Consider the following 22541-nt stretch of genomic DNA (forward strand, 5'->3'; position numbering starts at 1 on the left):
AAAATATTTTTTATCACCCACACCATTGGTTACAGTGTATAAGCATGAGAAAAGTATGTTATTTTAAGGAATAGTTGAACTTTTAGGAGAATGTAAATGCCAGGATTGTCCTGTACAATGCAGTCTGCACACTCCTTGGATTATTTAAGATGGTAAGTAAGGGCCCGTTCATGGTTGACTTCAGTTCCTAAAGAAATGTAAATTAAGTGCACAAACTAAATGGTTCTTTTCTGCACTGACAAGTAGCAATTAAAGCTGTGGCAAAACATACTTCTGGAAGCAAGGGAGGAGATTGCAGAGCCATTGGCCTTGATTTTTATGTCCTCGTTGTCTACAGGAATAGTGCCAGAAGGCTGGAGGATAGCAAATGTGGTTCCCTTGTTCAAGAAGGGGAGTAGGGATAACCCTAGTAACCATAGGCCGGTGAGTCTCACTTCTGTTGTGGGCAAAGTCTTAGAGAGAATTGTAAGGGATAGGATTTATGAACATCTGGATAGGAATAATGTGATCAAGGATAGTCAACATGGTTTTGTGAAGGGCAGGTCGTGCCTCACAAACCTTACTGAATTCTTTGAGAAGGTGACAAAGGAGGTGGACGAGGGTCAAGCGGTAGATGTAGTGTATATGGATTTTAGTAAGGTGTTTTGATAAGGTTCCCCATGGTAGGCTACTGCAAAAAATATGGAGGTATGGCATTGAGGGCGAGTTGGAGTTTGGATTAGGAATTGGCTGGCTGGAAGAAGACAGAGGGTAGTAGTTAATGGTAAAGGTTCATCTTGGAGTGCAGTTACTAGCGGTGTTCCACAAGGATCTGTTTTGGGACCATTGCTGTTTGTCATTTTTATAAATGACCTGGAGGAGGGGCTAGAAGGTTGGGTGAGCAAGTTTGCGGACGATACGAAAGTCGGTGGAGTTGTTGACAGTGAGGAAGGATGTGGTAGGTTACAGCGGGATATAGATAAGCTGCAGAGCTGGGCAGAAAGGTGGTAAATGGAGTTCAATGTAGGTAAGTGTGAAGTGATTCACTTTGGTGAGAGTAATAAGAAGATGGGGTACTGGGCTAATGGTCGGATACTTGATAGTGTGGATGAGCAGAGGGATCTTGGTGTCCATGTACACAGATCTCTGAAAGTTGCCACCCAGGTAAATAGTATTGTGAAGAAGGCATATGGCGTACTGGCTTTTATTGGTAGAGGAATTGGGTTCCAGAGTCCTGAGGTCCTGTTGCAATTGTATTATAGTCTGGTGCGGCCACATCTGGAGTATTGTGTGCAGTTTTGGTCACCATACTATAGGAAGGATCTGGAGGCACTGGAACGGGTGCAGAGGAGGTTTACCAGGATGTTGCCTGGTATGGTAAGAAGATCGTATGAGGAAAGGCTGAGGTACTTGGGGCTGTTTTCATTGGAGAAAAGAAGATTTAGGGGTGACTTGATAGAGGTGTACAAGATGATTAGGGGTTTAGATAGGGTTGACCATGAGAACCTTTTTCCACGTATGGAGTCAGCTATTACGAGGGGGCATAGCTTTAAATTAAGGGGTGGTAGGTATAGGACAGATGTTAGGGGTAGATTAGATTCTTTACTCAGCGAGTCGTGAGTTCATGGGATGCCCTGCCAGTAGCAGTGGTGGACTCTCCCTCTTTATGGGCATTGGATAGGCATATGGAGGATAGTGGGCTAGTGTAGGTTAGGTGGGTGTGGAACAGCGCAACATCGAGGGCCAAAGGGCCTGTATTGCGCTGTATTTTTCTATGTTCTATGTTCTATACCTGAAATATCATGTGAAACACTTAAAACTTAAAGAAAAATGCCAGTGAACTGAAAACAAATGATCAACAGCAATAGCCATCTTTATTTATACTGCGCTCTTAACATTGTAACGTGTCCCAAGGTGCTTCACTGAAGTGCTTTCAAACAAGTTGATAAAGGCCTGAGTTTTATGGGGTGCCACTAGAAAATGTGCCTCTGGCCAAAATATTGGTTGGAGTCCTGCCCGTGATCCTGATGGCTATCCGACAGCATTATAATTAGCAACGTTCATTGCTTCAGGCCAGATCTCTATCCCTTTCTCAGTGAGAGGTCCTGTCTTAGACAGCTACCATCTAATTGAATGACCAACAGCTCTGTATCCTTGCAGTGCCCACGAGAGCATTTTCTGGGACTACAGGCAATCTCGCTGCACTAAGAAACCATCAGGCTCAAAAGTTCCATGGGTTTGAGGGGATGGAATTGGGAGGCCATGTTCACAGGTCAAGGAGAAGATTAGGAATGTTTGGTTTACAATACGCCACACCTATAAATATTGGTGGAGTTGTTGGTCTCTGCCCCAGGGGAGAAAGGAGAGGATGAGCTTTGAAAGTGCCTCTGTTCAGCCAAAAGGGACACAGTGGAGGTTTCCCCTAACCTGGCTCAAACTGACATTGAAAGGCTTCCCTCAGCTTAGGCCTCCCTGTTTCACAGCAAAAAGATTGCAGGGTGAAGCCCTTAAATGGTCATTAATTGGTGACAAAGCAAAATCAATAGGATGGAGGGAAGGCAGGCAGGTGGACTGATCTTCGCCCACCCTGGTAATGTTGCAGACACCTTGAGGATGAGCGGAGAGGCGACAGGAAGGTCACCACTGATCCTATGCCCCCTTCACCCACCCACCTCCACAACCCTCCACCAACTCTCCTGTTTCAAACTCACAATTGAATGAGTGCAAAGCTCAGTCCAAAGAGATATTAGGATGCATGAATATAAACATGGTGAAAAGGTAGGTTTGTTTTGAAGAACCTTCAAGGAGAAAATAAAAGTGTGAGGGTTGAGAGATTTAGGGAAGGGATCCCTGATAGCTAGTTTGTAGCAAGATGTTGTTCTGGCTGCCAGTAATGGAGAGATTAAAATCAGCGATGCTCAGAAAGACTGATGGACAGATATATGGAAGGTTGTTGAGCAGCACAAATATAGACATTTGGGGGAGTGAAACCATGGAGGGATTTTAAAATGATTGCATAGATTAGTGAGCAGAGAAGTGATAGATGAATGGGATTTGATATAATCTAGGATATGGCAAGCAGAATCTGTGGTAACATCAAACTGACAATTGGATTGCAATCGATAGTAAATCATTTTGAGTTAAAGACAGAATGATTCATAATACTTGACATTAATTTTAAAGTTGTGCCTATGATATGAATTTGTTCCTGTTGTCACCTTATAGAACTTGAATTAATTAAGTTGATTTAAATTAAGGACAAACTGTGTAATTAACCTCATTCATGATTTTGGTTGAGTAGCTATTTTCTTGATGTAGGCGAAAGTGAGGACTGCAGATGCTGGAGATTAGAGTCAAGATTAGAGTGGTGCTGGAAAAGCACAGCTGGTCAGGCAGCATCCGAGGAGCAGGAAAATCCACATTTCGGGCAGAAGCCCTTCATCTGGAATGAGGCTGGAAGCCTAGGGGTTGGAGAGATAAATGGAAAGGGGTGGGGCTGGGGAGTAGGTGGATGGGGGTGGGGTAAAGGTTTAGGTCGGAGAGGAGGGTGGAGCGGATAAGTGGGAAGGAAGATTGACAGGTGGTTCTGAGCTGGAAGTTTGGAACTAGGGTAAGGGCGGGGGGAGAGGAAATGAGGAAACTGGTGAAGTCCACATTGCCATGGGGTTGAAGGGTTTTAGGCAGAAGATGAGGCGTTCCTCCTTCAGATGTTGGGTGGTGAGGGAGTGGCGGTGGAGGAGGCCCAGGGCCTGCATGTCCTCGGCAGAGTGGGAGAGGCAGTTCACTTTACCCCTTCCTCCATCCACCTATTGCACTCCCAGCTACCTTCTCCCCAGCCCCAGCCCCAGCCTCACCTCCCCCTCTCCACCCCCAAGGCTCCCAGCCTCATTCCTGATGAAGGGCTCCTTCCTGAAACGTCGATTTTCCTGCTCCTCCGATGCTGCCTGACCTGTTGTGCATTTCCAGCACCACTCTAATCTATTTTCTTGATATGTCTAACATGAATTTGACAACAGTTCATCCCTTCTGCTGTGATGGATGTGTGACTAGAAAACAAAAATGTGTAGGAAGAGAATGAGTTCAAAACCTTCCAATTACACCAAATAGTCAATTGGCAGTACAGAACTTAAATATTGGCTTTCAAATATTTTTGTTTTGCACTCACCAGGATTGATTTGAGGCATTGCCATAGAGAATGCATCAGCCTTGAGCTAATTGTTCCCTAATGCTTTTGCATGCCAAGAGTTTGACCAATTAAAGCCTGCTTGCCAACAGATTGGCATCCTGTATCTCATACAGTATAATTTTTTCCCCTTTGAACTTTTAGCATTCCTGCTCTGTCCTGATGAGTGCAAGATGAATATGTTCAACAGCATGTACAATTTTCTTTAAGCAACTTTGCCATTCCTAAAAAAAATTGATCAGCAAAATAGTGTTTAACAGTAGCCTACACGATGGCATCGAATGTTTTTTTAAAAAGACATTAATATTGCTTGTGGTATGAATACATCAATTCATTTGGCAACTCAATCATTTTAGACATTCTATGAACAGAATATTGAGATGAATATAATAATTCCATGGCTGATTTTGCTTATTGTGTTAGAAGTAAAGAAGGAACATAGTTGGATTCTTCCATCCAAAGAAATATTGCTGTTGTTGAAAATCGACTATTAAACTGTGCATAGGTTGAAGGTACAATTACAATGCTTTAGAAAAGACTAATCATTGAGAGAAAAAAAGGTGAAAGATTGGTTACGCTAGCGATCTCTCAGTAGATTTGAATTTTTAAAAAAATTATATATATCCACACTAGATGAGCCCTAAGAAGGTATTATTTTCCTGCTTTAAAATCATGCTCACTGAAAGGCATAAAGATATTCCCAAGTACTTAATAGAGGTATGTGCGCATCCATGCGTCTGTCCAAAACTGCCTGAGGTTGGGGTGGTAGATGCAAAAGAGAAAAGAATATCCTTCCAATCACCTTTTGTAGCGGAATGAATAAGTACATGAAGTATACCATGCCTCCTATTCACTCTCAGATTCCAATCATCTCCAGAGAATCACAGCTGGAAGCCTTTCGACTGGATAGGTTGTTATCATTCAGCAAGTCTGGTTACCACAGAGAATGAAAAATCCTTCCTGCAGGTTCCATACTGCTGCCTGCAGGAAAGTGAGTTTTTTTCTCCCCCCTGTCGTATACAGTCAAGCCCAGCACAGCTGTCACTGTTGACTGCCAGAAGCCCTCACTTTTTCACTTTCATGAAGCAGTACTCTTCTGACAGCAAACATCAGCAAAATATCAGTTAGGCATTTATCATTGATATGTAAGGAGTGTATGGATCCAGGACTAAAGTTTGAGGCCAGATTGGAACTATTTTCCACCAGTCAACACTTCCAAAGTCAAAATGGTACCAATGGTGAATGGTACTTCAAATTGCCCCTCAAAGGACCATATTGAGCAGATCGGCAGAATCCTCATCATGCCATGGGTTAGACAAATATTAGGAGTGACTCAAATTATCTTGATCACCAAGTATAGTTTAGTTATTCATTTTATAACTATACCAACAACTCCAAATTTGCCAGTGTACTCCCCTGTCTTTACCATGACTATCACTTCACTGAATGAAAAGTTTACAATTTTGACAAGTAATTTATCTTAATCTAAATATGGAAACATTAGTAGTACTAGTAAAATCCTTTTTTCCAATTATTTTCAGAAGAAAAGTAATGGTGCTCCAAATGGATTTTATGCAGAAATCGACTGGGAGCGATATGTGAGTGTAAAATTCATTTTATTTCGGGTGCAACTTTTTTTAAAGTCCTGGTTTATTTGGGGACTTTCAGCAAACTTTTTAAGTCTGGAGCTAAAGAGGAAATGGAATTGACAGATATTTTTCTGCATGCATAGTCAGGCTTAGTTATTTCAGAAAGGATAAGTTCCCTTAAATCTGTCACATAGACTACTTGATCATAATATTTGCTCCAATTTTATCATTTGATGTGTTTTTGTTATAAATAATAGAAGTTATTCCATTTAATTTTAACATTTTTTAAAAGCTCTTTCTAACAGTAGCAACAGATATTTACATGGAACCGGTTTGATTATATTGATTACCTATTGGATTACTGGAAACAGTTATAGTAATCAATAACGAGTTTAGTTAGAGAAGTGTGATGTGAAAGATGTTAATAAAAAGAATGAAGAGAAATATGGTGTAATCTTCAAGGGAATGCAGAAAGAGGGAGATCTTTGAGAGTTGCAGGACAAGTCAAGGGGCTACTGAAAAAGCACATGTGATACTCAAGCTTCAGAGTACAAAAAAAAGTCATGATGTACCTTCATACTGCACTGTTTAGGTCTCAAATGGACTCATTTGTTCAATTCTGGCATTGCATTTTAGGGTGAATGTTTAGAAATTTATTAGTATAGGAATAAATGATTTTAATTTAATGGAGAGGCTGCAAATATTGAAGCTTTTCTCTGCAGAGAAAGGTTAAAAAGAGACCTGATGTTCAAGAGAGGAGTGTCATCAGGGTGTCCCAAATGTAAAATTAATATAGGCACGCTTACTGGTTATGTTGTAAGATCTAGAGGTACTGGAATGCTATAGTAAGGGAGCTAAAGGACATCCTGGGGATTGAAGTAAACGTGGATCAGGTAGTTCTCCTTTTGGGCATGCCAAATTTGCCCTCTTCGGGTGAACACTGGATTGTGTAACATTCTTACCCCCTGTGCGAGTAAGAACATTCTAGTGAATTGGGCATTGGAAAAACCATCAAGTCTTGCGGGGTGGTGTAGACTGGTGATTGAACATCTCCCCCAAGACTGCCTCACAAGTATGGTGCACTACAAAACGGAGCAGTTTTACAAGACGTGGCAGCCCTTTTCAAATTATGTTGACGCATACTTATCAGCAATATTAATTAGGGCCATGGTATAGCCGTGGGAATCTGTATGGGTGCCTGTGGGGCCCTGGGAAGAGGAGACTGGGAGAAAAGAGTATGGGTACTATAACTGGTGCTTCCAGGAATGGGAGCCTCCATGGAGGTGTGATGAGTGAAATAAATTAAATCTCACTGCTTTATTCTAAGTTACTTGAATTTAATTTAAGTTAATATTTATTTGTTTGTGGTTTAGCTTAAGTTTGTTCAGGTCATTAATTAATAATAGTATCGCATTATGACTTTGTACTGCCTCTACTTTTTTGTTTGTCGGTGTTATTCATTTTTTGTGTTTACATATTTTGTAAAGCACTTAAAAAAAAAAAAGTCTTTAATAAAAAGATTTATTTTTTTTAAAATAAAGACCTGATAGAGGTGTTTAAAATCATGTGGTTCTAGTGACTGCTCAGTAACTGGAGGACAATGATTTAAAGTTAATTAGTCAAGGGATCAGTAATTACATGAAGGATTCTGTTTTTTACAGAGAAAGTTCTTGTGATCTGGAATGTGCTGCCTCAAAGAATGAATGAATCTAATTCCATAATACTTCTCAAAAGAGAATTGGAGTAGCAACATAACAAGGCTATAGGAGTTATTTGAATAGCTGTACCAAAAAGCTGGCACAAATATGTTGGAGTAAATGGCTTTCTTCTGTGATGTAACATTGTATGATTCTATGATTGTTTTCCATCAAATGAAAGCTATATTTATAGATCTGTCTTTTGTTTCTGTTCTATTCAGTGTGAGTTTAATTCTAAATTGTAATGATAAGGTGTTTTTTCTTTTAACAGCCTTAATTGTTGTCTATGCATCCATATTATTGAATACAATCTCCCTGAAACTTGGGAACAAACACGTGATAGCTGCAATTCACTTGCTCATGAAATAGGTTGTGAGTTTATATTTACAAGTTGGCTCTGTAAAAGGTCTATTCAAGGGTCCTGTGGTCACTACCTTTTGTACTATTTTAAGACACTCCAATTTGAGAACAACACTTTTTTTTAGTTTAACAAGTTAAAAACGAACATGATGATGACACAAGCACAAATCAATAACAGAATTATACTAACACTCTTCAGATCATTCTGATAATCCCTTTCCACTCAGAACATAGGACAGTAGGAACAGGAATAAGTGATTAAGCCCCTTGAGTCTGTTCTGCCATTCCATGAGATCATGGCTGATCTGTGACCTGACTCTGTATTCATGCCCTTGGCCCATAACCCTTAATTTTAGATCAGAGATATAAACTTAACAACTGACCTAGCACCCAGGACCATTTGTGGAAGAGAGTTCCAAACCTCTACCACTCCCTGTATAGAAGTGCTTCCTAACATATCTCCTGAATGGTCTGGCCCTAATTCCTAAACTATGCCCCTGATTTTAGAATCTCCAACCAGTGAAAATAGTTTATTTTTATCTATCCTGCCTTTTCTTGTTAATACCTTGACAGCTTTGATCAGATCACCCCTTAACCTTCCAAATTCTAGCAATTTTAGCTGTCGAATGGAGGTTATAGGGATTTTGTCTGTGACAAGAAAGCCAGCGAGAATTCCATATCATTTTTATTTTGGAAGGCCTACTGAATTAAGTGCCAATGCGGCATGGCCAGTGGCATGCTACAGGAAGAGTGGTATTAAATTGGAATGGATGCAGAAAATATTTGCCAGGATTTACTGGGACAGAGGCTTTCAGTTATGAGGAGAGGCTGGATAGGCTGGAGCATAGGAGATTGAGAGATGACCTTTTGACAGAGGTCTATAAAATCATGAGGGGCACAGGTAGGGTGAATATCCGAAGTCTTTTCCCGTGGGCGAGACAGCCCAAAACTAGAGGTTATAGGTTTAAAGTGAGAAAGGAAAGATTTAAAAGGGATCTGAGGGGCAACTTATTCGCACAGAGGGTGCTGTGTATATGGAATGACCTGCCAGAGCAAGTATTAGCTGTAGATACACATTTAAAAGACATTTGGAAGGTACATGAATATGAAAGGTTTAGAAGGATGTGGGCCAAATGCAGGCAAATGGGATTAGTTAAGTTTGGGCAACCAGCAAGAACGAGTTGGACTGAAGGGTCTGTTTCCATGTTGACTGACTCTATGACTTTATAAAATCCAAGGGTCAGGAAGTCCTGACTCCAGGCACTGTCATCCAGTCAGAGGCTGGTAACTCTTCGTTGCTTGACAGTGCCACCATGGAGGGGATTACTGCTGACAATAAGACATACATTTGAGACTGGAGTTTCCAGGTTCCAGTCATGGATATGTGAAGGAGGGGGGCTTGTGAATCAGCAAGAAGGACAGCAAAGGGGCTCTCAATAACCTCCTCCTCCTTCCTCGTACCAGATGCCTCGGAATGGGTTTGAATCAGACCCCATGCTGAAAGCAACACCAAGAGGTTTGGCTTCTTTGAATCCCTACATGGCCAGTATTGGTTAAATGGCAACATAAAGGGAAGACCCCCTGTGGCCCTTGACGCTTGGATGAAATTGGAACAGGAATGGGAAGATGGTGGGGTCTTGACCTGTCACCAAACTCCCCTTTGGGTAGGCTGTTAAACACCAGCTCATCACAAAGGGTGGGACAAAACTTGTCAAAACAGACAATCCGTGAAGAGAACACCTCAATTTATCAAAGTAAGTGACATCAACAGGAGTTCATGGTGACTTTTTTTTTGAGTGGATAGTAAATTGCTTAAAAGACAAAGTCAAGGGTTGTTATGAGAGCAGTTTTACAAAGGTGGGTAGTTCGTAGGAGGGGAAGTGTGAAAGACCATTGAGTGGAACGCCCTGAAGATCACTATTGTTTCTCTCCATATAACCGAGTCAGAAACTCAATGTAAATAATCAAACGTCTTTATATACCAAAGAGGAAGGCAGTATAGTGAGAAGGTGGTCCAAAGGGTAAATATGAAATATGATGCAGACACATATATGAAGCAGTACATAGTCGTTTCTGCTATAACACTGTAGTTCCATTCTCATGAAATCCCGTGTTATAAGAAAATTATATAATTGCAGCACCATTTAAACTAATCCTGTTCTAACCAACACACTTTTTAAATGTTCGCACTTTAGAAACAATTTTAGGAAGTATATTGTCAAAACAATAGGATGCATCAGAGTTATGGTCAAATTATTCAGGTATTTGATGAGACCATACATTAACTACTGTGTCATTCTGGCTGCTGAGAAATTTGAGATTGACTGACTGCACAGCTTCAGAATTTAACAATGATGTTGCTCCCCCCAGTCAAATGTTTGAGTTATGAGGCAATCCTGGAAGTAATGTGTACTATTCAGACCTGAAAGATGTCTGGGAGGTGATTTTGTTGTTAATGGAAGTTAGTTGAGGATTGAAAAAATTTACATTCAGAATATAACTTCAAATTAAATAGTAAGAGAGGAACAGTAGGACATGGGTTCAAACTAGTAAATGATAGATTTGAGAAACTCATTGTAGAATCACGATCAAAATATGAAACTGATTTCCATATAAAGTATAAGAAAAAGTGGAAATGCTGGAATATTTTTAAAATACATTTGGAGCCTTGGTAGAGACAACTACTGTAAGATCATTATGACTGAGCTAAGGTGTTCAAGTGAGCTAAATACCTACCATTGTACGTAATAATTTTATCGTTTCACACTTATTGGTTTTGCTCTAATAGAACAAGGTAATGCTGTAAAACAGAAGTGATCTATTTATGCCATCAAGCCTGTGTTTTTTCAACATGGTTCACCTGATCTAATTCCACTCTCCTGCTCAGCCCCTGTATCCATTAATAATCATTTTGTTGAGCAAAGTATCTAATTATCATTAAAATTGCCTTAATGCTTTGTCGTCATTAGCTGTGATTTGTCTGGTCATTACAGAAGGTAATCAGTTTGAAAATATAATGGTCAGTTCATGAACCTTTGCAGTCAGTGCTGAATAGAATTAAGTCAAAGAATTGAATAAATGAGAAGGGACTGCAATATATGTAAACAGTTGAAAATTTTAAAAATACATATCTTTTGTGAGGGCACAGATGGAATAAATGCATTGTAGTACAGTTAACATTAATTAAATGAAACTGAAGAAAATCAAAGCCATGTCTGAAATTAGCTTACAATTTGTAATTGTCACGCAAGTTTCTCTAGAGGGGTTTTTTGGCATAGTGGTATTGCCCCTACCTCTAGGCTAGATTTCAGTTCCCACCACCACAAAGACTTATAATAGCATCTCTGAACAGATTTGGTTTAAAAAATATCCACAAGTTGATTCTGTAATTTATATTATTGGAACAAAAATGAAGTACACTTTTTAAGTGGAATGCATTTGGCCAGGCTTAATTCACACACTCAGAAGAATATCTCTTTAGTAATAATATCTAGGATCTTTGGTAGAGTAGTGGGAATTCTTCAAAGACTTGGCTGAGATATTCCACTTCCTAATCAGAACCAACCACTTTAATCACCACAAAACAAATAAGAAAAAACATGTTTTTACACTGATTAAAGGTAAATACTTTAGTTTGACTTTCTACAGAATCTTAATATGCATGTGCAGGATTTTGGTCTGCTTCACTTGGACATGTGCACCATTAGGTAGATAAAATTTTTTAAAATCAGTTTGTTCCAAGATGTCATGGCACACCTCCAGAGTAAGTGAGACTTAAATCCAGATCTTCTGGCTGCGATGGTGGGGCACTGCCACTGAGCCATAAGAATGCTTTACCACTGGATATTGTTTATTATTTCCTGCTAACTAATTGATTAGATCTAAGAATGATATTACTCAGCAAGTTGTAAGCAGGCATAGTGGTTCCATGCCAAAGAGTTAATTTAATAAATAAAATAAATTGAAATAATTCTTGCTACTTAAAAATGGAGATGGCAAATATAATGCCACAAGTTAAAAACATAAACATTTAGACGATAACGTTTCTTTTGAAATTTAGTTAAATATAAGGTCTCAGCAGACTAAAACTCTGCTCTCCTATATATCTCCGAAACTCCATTCATGAACAGTTCGAGGCAAAGGTGGCAGCTATTGTGAATCAATCCATTCTAAATTGTTTTATCAACAGTAAAACATTTGTATATGAACGCAACCACAGAAAAGCACTCAGTTGAAAATCATCATAACGTTTCATTGTATTTCTTGTCTGATTTTCAGAATTCCCCAGAAGTCGATGATGAAGGTTACAGTATCAGACCGGATGACAAATCAGGTTATATCCTTTTGGACCTTCCCAAACTTATTAACTTTCCTCTCCTGAGAGGAAAGACTAATCTCCTGAGAATCTTGAGTATTTTCTGTCCATTTTATTTCTGAATTCCAGTATATTACCGGGAGTTCAATATTGAACCACATCCATCCAACAGAGGCACTAAACATCTGCAACAGGTTTTAAATGTGCAGAACACATTATAAGGTTTTGATTCAATTGAATTCTCTTCTCTTCTGAATAAGTACAAAACCAGATTAGTAAGCAATTTAAGTATGTTTTAGAGTAGAATAGGGAGGTAAAAGGTCTAAGGACAGAATCAAAAACCATGGGTTCCCAAGAGTGGGGAATTTGAGAAAGGATAACAGAGTTCCCGAAATGTCAACTTTCCTGCTCCTCGGATGCTGCCTTTCCAGCACCACTGTAATCTAGATTCTACATGTATGATGTTTCCACTGCCACAGGTGCCAAATATTGGTCATGCACCAACTACATGCAGAGTCACTGAGGAATTAAATTAATGGGGCCAAGTGGACAAGAGTATCATGGCTGGTCACTCTTATCCTTTCCCATGACCCTTGCTCCCCCAACTAATGAAGAATCTATCTATCTATCTTGGCCTTAAATATGCACAAGGATTCTGCCCCACAGATCTGTGGCACAGAGTTCCAAAGACATTCAACCCTCAAACAGAAGAAATTCTTCCTCGTTTCAGTCTTACTTTGGAACTCCTTAATTCTGAAATTGTTCCCTCTGGTCCTAAACTTTTCCATAAGCGGAAACATCCTCTCAGCATTGACCAGTTGAGCTTCTTAAGAATCCTATATGTTTCAATGAGACCACCTCTCATTCTTTTTAAATACCAATGAGTAGAGTCCCAACCTGTTCATTCTTTGCACATAAGCCAATTCCTCCATACCAGGGGCCATCTAGTGAATTTTCTCCAAACTGCCTACAATGAAATAATTTATTTTCTTAAATAAGGGAAGCAAAACAGTACTCTAGATTTGGTCTCACCAGCCCCTTGTACAGTTGCAGTAAGATTTCTCTACTTCATACTCCAACCTCCTTGAAATAAGGGCCAACATTCCATTAGCCTTCCTGATTACCTACAGCACCTGTGTGCTAGTTTTGTGTTCTATGCACAAGAAACATCAAGTCTCTTTAGTGCTGGAGTTTCTGCTGGAGTTTATTCCTTGAACAAGCAAGGAATGAAAAGGAGCCAAAAAAAAACTGCAGGACAATGGGAGGGAAGTAATATGAATGTTGTTCATTCATGGCTGTTTAATTGTCCTGCTGCATTATGTTTAAGAAAATGTTTCCTTAATTGCGTTTCACCTACCAAAGAGAAACACTTTTATTCGTCAAGTGAGTCTGAATCAGAGGAAGACACGCGGCGAAAATTCAACATTAAAATTAGACCTCTCCAGGCTAAAGATTCTATCATGTGTGTGGCAGCGTCAGTGGATGAGCTGAAGGCTTCTGTGGGAAACATTTCTCTGTCACCTTCACCAATGGTGAGTACTTGCATTTTCTTTCAACATAATGAGAAACAATTCTATAAAAATAGTTCTAACTTTGTCCAGTGTCTGTCTTTCTGAGATTTCAAATGGACTGCAGAATGGTACATGACTTGGAGGGCAATGTGCAGGTGTGAGTGCACGTTGTTTTAGTTGGTAGAGGTCGCAGGTTTGTGAGATGCTGTCAAAGTAGCCTTGGCAGGTTGCTGCAGTGCATCATGGTACATGCTTCTGCCACAAGGAGTGAATCAGTAAGATGATGAAATAAGGTGCTGGTCAAGGGGACTGCTTTTTCCTGATTGATATTGAGTTTCTTGAGCAATTCTGGAGCTCACTCATCCAGAAACGTGCAAAGTCATAAATCATATGCCTATCTTGTGCCTTGTCAGTGACTCTGCTTCAGAGAACCAGGAGTGGATTTATTTGCAATAACATTTCTAACAGCTGAGCATAACTTGGAACTAAATTATTTATAAGCCTGTTCCAGTTCAGTTTCTAGTCATTCATAATTTCTAGGATGTTGATAGTGGGGAATTTGATGATGGTAATGCCATTGCATGTCAAGTCTGTCATTCCTTTTACACTGTGTGATATTAATGTATTTTTTTGCCACTTATCAGACCATTTTGAATGCTGGCTATGTGTTGGTATTTCCTGGAGCAAACTTTCAGCATCTGAGGAGCTATGATTGATGATGAAAATTGTGCCATTATCAGTGAACTCCACTTCTGACCAGATGATGGAGGAAAATTTATTCATAGGTCCAGCCATCCTCGGTGGCTTTATGTCATTACCCTGAAGGACTCCTGGACCTGAGATGATTGGCCTTTATATTTCTTTGTTGGATCCAACTTGTATGGTTTTCCTTTTGAATGCCATTAAGAACAATTTCACTCGGGCTTCTCACAGTCACAAGCTGCACTGACATCAAGGGCAGTCACCTGTACCCTTTGGAATTCAAAAAAATCCTGATATATGCTGCTGAAGAGTGAAGCTTCTCGATGATAATGTAACTCATAAAATTTTCCCCTTAGTTGTCTCTAAAAGTTCTCTATTATCCATGTTTAGACCAGTGTTGTCATGGGTTTTGGAGCTGATTATATGCCCAATCGTAATTCTGTATTTGATTAAATCAGTTTAGTACAGGTTATTCTGAAGCTACAGTGTAACCCTTGGTACAAAACCTCTCAAAGGTGATTCTCCACTATTAACTGTTGACAAATGAGATGATAATGTACATGATTGATATAACAGTGGTCTTCACCTCAGAATGCCCTAGAATTCTAAATATGTTTAGAGTTAGGAAAATTCTAAAGAAAGTCATGTTTTGTAATATCATTTCCCAAGCTCTTAATTAAACCATCTGTTGCACACTAGTATCTTGTTGGGTCAAAAATCCTCAGTGTGAATTAACGAACAAATACTTCATGTATTACTATACCATTAATTTCAATGTTTTCAGTCATACATGTTAACACTTTTCTTGAAATAAAAGATAAAGCCACTTCATGCAAACATTTTAGGTGTTCTATTTTAGAGCTGAAAGATAAATTTTACAAGTGGGTATTGATCAAAAAGTTTCACTCCCCAGTTGCCTATATCAGGAAGTTTTGAGTGTGGCTCTGTTCTAGGAACTCAATGACAGTGTTTATTCAGCCCAATCAATTTAGGAAATTCAATTGATCCCATATTTCTTTTGATAGTATTTCTTCACTAAGATACCATCTCTATTGCTTTTAGAATGGAAAGTTATCCAGTTTCAACTGGAATAACTTTAAATTGTAGCAACTTTCCTTTTCAAATTTCATGTGATATTCTGTAAAAATGCTTTTAGCTGAAGATCGATGTGGAGATCCCATGCAATAAATTCTTGAATTTATTTTGTTTTCATTTAGTTGCTGTCATCAGAACAGTGTAACATGGCTGTATCTAATCTTTGTCAGTCATGCAGACTGAGATTACAGTGAATTAGCAGCCGGTTTTATATAACATTAAATTTATTTTCAATGCCACTCTATTTGCGATTGTCCCCGTGAAGAGTTTCTCCCCGACAGCCTCTTCTAATAGTTTGGACTTTAATCTAGCAAATAGGGGTAGTTTAATTTCAGTTATGTATCTGAAATGATCTGCTTAATGCCATGGTTGGAGGGGACACAAGCCACTTTCAAATTTATGTGTCACGTGAATTTAACCAAGCTGTCGTTGTCAAATGAAGGAAAGTTATTTCAGTTAGGGGTGAGATTGAGTCAACAATAAGATGCTTTAATTTTGTGGTTCCCAGCCAAACAACCTCCATTAATACCTCTTGAGACTCACCAGGAGAGTGAAATGAAATGAGGGACATTTTAACCAGTGTGTGTACAATCTGGTGAGCAAAAGACAGCCATGGTGGAGCTGGTAGGGTGGTAGTGGCTGGTGCTGATGAGGAATATGATGTTTGGCGGGTGAGTGTGCAGGAGGAAGAGTTTTGACCATAAAGGAGGTGTGGAATACTGATGATATGAGAGAAGGGGAAACTGGCCATGGTTATGGTATTGGTGATCATAGTTCCCCTGCTGACCAATGACCAAAATTTTCATGTTTATAAGTGAATCAAAAAGACTCCAAGCCTGTGCTTTTAAATAAGGAGCAAACGATAACTGTTAACAAACAGTCAAAATAGAGGACAGTCTCCTTAAAATGGGACTGTTTGTATCCTGCCTACTGCTTGGATCATTAAAACTCCTTGTTCAAATGGATCTAATTTGTGCTTACTGACCATATTGTAAATTAACTTGGCATCAAGGGTCATAAAGTAGCGTCGGAAACTGATTTGCTTTCTTGCATAGCCTCCAGAAAATTTTGGCTGTGACAGAAAACGTTACAAGCAATGAAAAGTAAAATCAAGCACATGGATAATTTTCAGCTAGTTTCCTCCAGCTGGATGTGATATTGTCAAATCAGGTCTATGAGCAAAGAGCGTAACTGCAGTTTACAAATTTATAGGTTGGTTTGAAAATTAGATTCCTCTGTGGAGACTGGAGGCATTAAATGAAATTCATATAAAGGTCTACTGGATGTATTTTAAAGTTCAGAACAAGGAACATAATAGCTTAGAAATGAAGGACAGACAATGTCCCTTTGCCAGATAGGGCCCCACTTAATATTCACCTCAGGCTTCATTCTTTTGAGATGGTGGAGGTGTGCTTCAGTCATTAACCACCTACTTGTACATGCATAGTCCCTAATGACTATTTCAGGCATAAGTAGTAACCTGGTGCTAGTATCACCCGACCAGGGTAATATTCTGGGGACATGCATGGAAATCATGTAACTCCATTGTTGGTTGTTTACTGATGTTTAGGGAAAGGAACCCTTCATCCTTCATGTGATTCCAGATTCACAATGATATAGTTGAGTCTTAAATGGCCTAGCGAGCCACTCAGTTATGTTTTTCAAAAATTCTACAAAGTCTAAGGAAAGACTAATAAAACCAAATGGACTACCCAGGCATCAACCTTGGTACCAGAAATAACCATGGCAAATACAGATTTTCTTGATTCTAAAAATCACTCCTCACTAGCACAAGCATCCAAATGTTAAACTTGGAACGCTGTGTCCCAGACTACTCGAACAACAGTCTGACATAGTCATGCTCAGGGAATTGTAGCTGAAAGATGATATCACCATGTCTCATTAGTAATTGCAACCCACCTGATGTGGCAGCGCAGTAGCATACAGTCAGGAGGGAGTTGCCCTGGCAGTCATCAGTTGGCTCCAGATAACACTAAGTCTCATGCATCAGGTCAAATATGGAAAAGGAAACCACCTACTGAGTTTCACCTATTGCCCCTCCCATGCTGCATCCCAGCCACCTACCAAATCAATTTGTCTCCACGTCTGTGCCTCAATATTGGGAGGAAGCACCAAGGTGACTTGATAGCACCCTTGCTGACCAAGCACTAAAGGACCCAACTGCTAGACTGGGTCTGCAACAGATATTGAAGGAACCAACAGGAGATCTTGTTCTTTCCAATCTACCTGCTGCTGATGCTTCCTTCTGTAACATTCTTGATGGGAGTGACTGTGACAGTCTTTTTTTAGAGGTAAAGTCCCATCTTCACACTGAGGTTGTCCTTTATCATGTGTGGCAGTAACACCATGCTAAATGTGAACATACCCAGTGACTCAAAGCTAGGCATCCATGAGGCACTATAGGCCATCAGCAGCAGGATTTTATTCAACCACAATCTCTAACCTCGGCCTGGCATATACCCAACTGTATCATTATAATTAGTTGAGGGATCAAGCCTTCTTCATTGAAGGAGGGTAGGATGGAAATTCAGAAGCAGCATCCGGCATAAATACAAATGACCTGTCAATGTGGCAAAGCTACAGCTATGGGCCATTTGCATGCCTACAAGATGGTGGCAGCGGAGTAGGCAGCATTCGGGTTCCTGGGCCCAGACTTGTCGTCCTCATCTGCATTTTTCTTTTTCCCGTTTTCCTTCTACCCCTTTCTTCTTTTCTCAAACATACCTGATAAAGACAGCTGTTTGGCAGGAGGTGGCTTCAATGAGCTCCAGAGTGACAGCGTCTTCAGAGGCAGCATGGCTGTGTAGTCAGTTGGTCGGTCGGCCTGTGAAGCCTGGAGTGGGACTCTGCCTTCCATGTTGTGTGTCCCTGACAGGGGCATAGTGTAGGTTGATTTAGCCTGGAGTGGGACACACTTTGCGGTGGTATGGCATAGGCTTGTGTAGCCTGGAGTGGGACATTCTCTGCGCATGGTGTGGGCTGCAAAGTCTGAAGCAGGACACTCTCTTCATGGCATGGCGTGGGCTTGTGTAGTCCAGAGTTGGGACTCTGGCAGCAGTATGCTGTAGCAGCTGAGAAGGACAAGTTGGACACTCATTACGTTATCTATCTTTTGTTCTACAATGGTGCTTATGTACGAGCAATGTTACACTCTTCTCACTGTATTTTCTATTGAATGCACATGACAATAAAAGGATATTCATATTCATTCCAAATCAGAGGCAGCATGTGATAGACAGGGCTTACTGATGCCAAAACCAACAGATCAGTTCTAAGCTGTCGTACTGTCATATCCAATTGTGAATGGTGATGGACATTTCAACAACTAGCAGAGCAAGGAGACTACATAAATGTCCTAATTCTCAACAATGGGAATTCTAACACCAAGGCAGAAGACAAAACTAAAACATTTTATATCTTTTTTGAGCTTAATGCCAAGTGGAGGGATCCATCCTTGCCTCCTCCTGGAGATCCCCAGCATTATGAATGTCAGTCTTCAACCAATTTAGTTCATTCCACATGAGAAGTGGCTGAAAGCACCAAACACTCTGACAACATTCTGGCATTAGTACTGAAGACCTGTACTCTTGAACTAGATGCACCCCTAACCAAGTTTTTCCAATGCAGCTACAACAGTCATCTACCCAATAAATGTGGAAATTTTCCCAGGTATGTTGTGTACTCAAAAGCAGACAACTCCCACTCAACCATTGACCATCTATTCATAACCACCAAAAGGGATCACCAACAGTACTGTCAAGTAACATGTGCTCAGAAATAACCTACTCACTGAGACTGCATTTCTCCAGACACACACACACCACCTAACTTCGTTATGGTTTGGACAACCACCTGATGAAAGAGCGGCTTTCCAAAAGCTAGTGCTTCCAAAACAAACCTGTTGGACTATAACCTGGTGTTGTGTGATTTTTAATTAGTTTCACTATAGACTTTGTCCAAACCTGAATAAAGACCTGAACCGCACTGCAGCGGTGAGGCAAGAGTGTCAGCATTTGCCATCAAGACTGTTTTGACTGTGGCATCAAGGAGCTCCAGCAAAGATGGAATGAACGTGAATCAGGAGGAAAGTTTTTTCCATAGGTTGGAGTCATACCAAGCACAAAGTAGGATGGTTGTGGTTGTTGGTCAGTCATCTCCGATCCAGGGTAGCTGTGCAGGAGATCCTCATGGAAGTGTTCTAGGTTCAAACACCTTCAGCTGCTTCAACAGTGACCTTCCCTCCACTGTGATCAGAGGTGGGATCAAAAGCAACAGAAATTGGTGAAAAACCCCAGCAGATTTGGCAGCGTCTGTGGAGAAAAATCAGAGTTAATGTTTCTGGTCTGGTGACCTTTGCTTCAGACCCGTTCCAGACCTGACTTTTTTCCCAGCAGTTTCTGTTTGTGTTTTTGTTTTTTTGTTTCTGATTTCTGCCATCCACAGTTTATTTTCAGTTTTTTTTAATCAGAGGTGATATGTTTGCTAATGTTCTGCACAATGTTTGGTACCGTTTACAATTTCTCAGACACAGAGAATACAGCCCAAATGCAGTAAGGCCTGGACAACATTCAGGCTTCGGCTCATAACTGGCAAGTAACATTCGTGCCAAGCAATTACCAGGCAATAGTATCCCCATAAAGAAACAATCTAACCATCAAAGCTTGGCACTGAATAGCACTGCTGCCGCTGAATTCCCCACTAGCAACATCTTCGGGATTATCACCTGAGAAACTGAGCTGAACCAGCCATTTAAAAATTGTGGCTACAAAAGTAGGCCAGAGTTTCATAAGTCTGCAGGAATGGTTGAATGAGGTTTTTTTGAACAAGTGAAGAACAGGATTGTTGAATGCAGAGGGGGGGTTGGTGTCTATGTGGACTTCAGTAAGGCATTCGACAAAGTTCCAAATGGAAGACTGGTTAATGAGGTTAGATCACATGAAATACAGGGAGAACTAGCCATTTGGATACAAAATTTGGCTAGAAGATAGAGGGTGGTGGTGGAAGGTGGTTTTTCAGACTGGAGGCCTGTGACCAGTGGAGTGCCACAAGGTTTGCTGCTTTTTGTCATTTATGTAAATAATTTGGATGTAAACATAGGAGGTATACTTAGTAAGTTTGCAGATGGTACCAAAATTGGTGGTGAAGTGGACAGTGAAAAGGTTGATGGACTAAGGAGTGGAAGATAGATTTTAATCTAGATAGGTGCAAGTTGCTATATTTTGGTAGGGCAAATCGGGGCAGAACTTGTACACTTTAAGGTCCTGAGAGAGTTGCCAAACCAAGACCTGGAAGTGCAGGTTCATAGTTACTTGACAGTGAAGTTACAGAGGAGTGCAGAATGTATTTGGTATGCTTGCCTTTATTGGTCAGTGCTTTGAGTATCAGAGTGGGGAGGTCATGACTCAGAACATTGGTGAAGCCATTTTTTGGAATGCTGCATTCAATTCTCATCTCCTTCAAGGATGTTGTGAAGCTTGAAAAAGTCCAGAAAAGATTTGAGGATGTTGCTAGGATTGGAGGATTCGAGCTATAGGGAAAGGTTGAATAGGCTGGGGCTGGTTTCTCTGGAGCATTGGAGGCTGAGGGATGACCTTACAGGGGTTTATAAAGTCATGAGGGTCATGGATGGGGTAAATAGATAAGGTCTTTTCCATGGGGTGGGGGAGTCCAGAATTAGAGGGCATAGATTCAGGGTGAGAGGGGAAAAATATAAAAGGGACCAAAGGGGCAACGTTTTCACGCAGAGGGTGGTACGTGTAAGGAATGAGCTGCCAGAGGAAGTTGTGGAGGCTGGTACAATTGCAACATTTAAAAGTCATCTGGATGGGTCTATGAATAGGAAGGGTTTAGAGGGATGTGGGCCAAAAACTGGCAAATCGGACTAGATTAGTTTGGGATACTTGGTCAGTGTGGAGGAGTTGGATCAAAGGGTCTGTTTCCATGCAATAGATCTGTGACTGTATAATAGCTCACCTTCTGTCTCCTCAAAGCCTACGTGCGTCTACAAGGCACAAATCAGGAGTGTGATGGAATACTTCCCACTTGATGGGTACAGCTGCAACAACACTCACCTTGACACCATCCATGGCAAAGCATCCCACTTCACTGGCATCTCATCCAACACGTTCAATATTTATACCCTTCATGATTGACACAATGGTAGCATTGTGCATCACTGACAAGGTGCACTGCAGCAGCTCACCAAACCTCCCTTGACACTACCTTCCAAATCCATAAACTGGAACATCTGGAAGGGCAACTGACACATGGGAACACCAGCTATAAGTCCCCCTCCAAGCCACGTCCCATCCTGATTTGGAACTATATTGCCATTCCTTCACTGTCAAAGATTCAAATTCCTGGAGCTGCCTCTCTAACAGCGCTATGGGTGTCTTTATACTCCAAGAACCGCAGTGATTTGAGAAGGCAGCTCACCACCACTTCCTGCAGCACAATTAGAAATGGCTTCCAAACGCTGAGCTAGCCAGTGATAACCAGCATGAATTAATGAAGAACAGATCCTGGATGGCTGTATTTCTGTTTTCACCAGTAGGACAGATCATGCAATTACATTTTGGACGACTGGACAAATTATAATTTTTTAAAAATTGAGGCATAGGTAGGGTTGATGGTCAGAATCTTTTACCCAGATTGAGAAGTCTAATACTTGGTGGCATGCTTTTAAGGTAAGAGTCAAAGTTCAAAGACATGTGAGGGGCGAGATTTTTTTTACATAGTGGTCGGTGCCTGGAATGTGCTGCTAGGGGTAGTGGGGAGGTAGTTACAAGAGGGGCGTTTAAGTGGATTTTAAATAAGCACATAAAAACACAAGGGATGGAGGGATATGGATCATGGGCAGGCAGAAGACATTAGTTCAGCATAACATTGTGGGCTGAAGGGCCTATAACCTGTGCTGTTATGTTCTAATGTGCAACGTGGTTTGAATCTGGAAAATTGGTACAAAACCATTGAATTTCTAGGATAATTACTTATTACTGAACTATAATATCCTTAACTTGTGTGTAGCTGTAGCCAGACCCATGGCACACAATTTAAAATTATAACAGACGTGTCTTTGATTGTCTTCTG

At 40.5% G+C, this 22541-nt stretch overlaps 1 protein-coding gene across 14 annotated transcripts in view; it reads left to right on the plus strand.

Moving 5' to 3' along the window:
• sgip1a (SH3GL interacting endocytic adaptor 1a) overlaps positions 1–22541 on the plus strand; it is a 279362-nt gene that overhangs the window by 152872 nt on the left and 103949 nt on the right. For 13 of the 14 annotated variants that reach the window (XM_072574089.1, XM_072574090.1, XM_072574091.1 and 10 more), the window contains exons 5-7: positions 5704–5760; positions 12087–12144; positions 13477–13655. In XM_072574089.1, the coding sequence (XP_072430190.1) occupies positions 5704–5760; positions 12087–12144; positions 13477–13655 (294 nt within the window). The remainder of the gene's footprint in view (positions 1–5703; positions 5761–12086; positions 12145–13476; positions 13656–22541) is intronic. The other variant, XM_072574084.1, reaches the window with a different exon arrangement.

Source organism: Chiloscyllium punctatum, chromosome 7, assembly GCF_047496795.1.
Source record: "Chiloscyllium punctatum isolate Juve2018m chromosome 7, sChiPun1.3, whole genome shotgun sequence".
Classification (NCBI taxonomy): domain Eukaryota; kingdom Metazoa; phylum Chordata; class Chondrichthyes; order Orectolobiformes; family Hemiscylliidae; genus Chiloscyllium; species Chiloscyllium punctatum.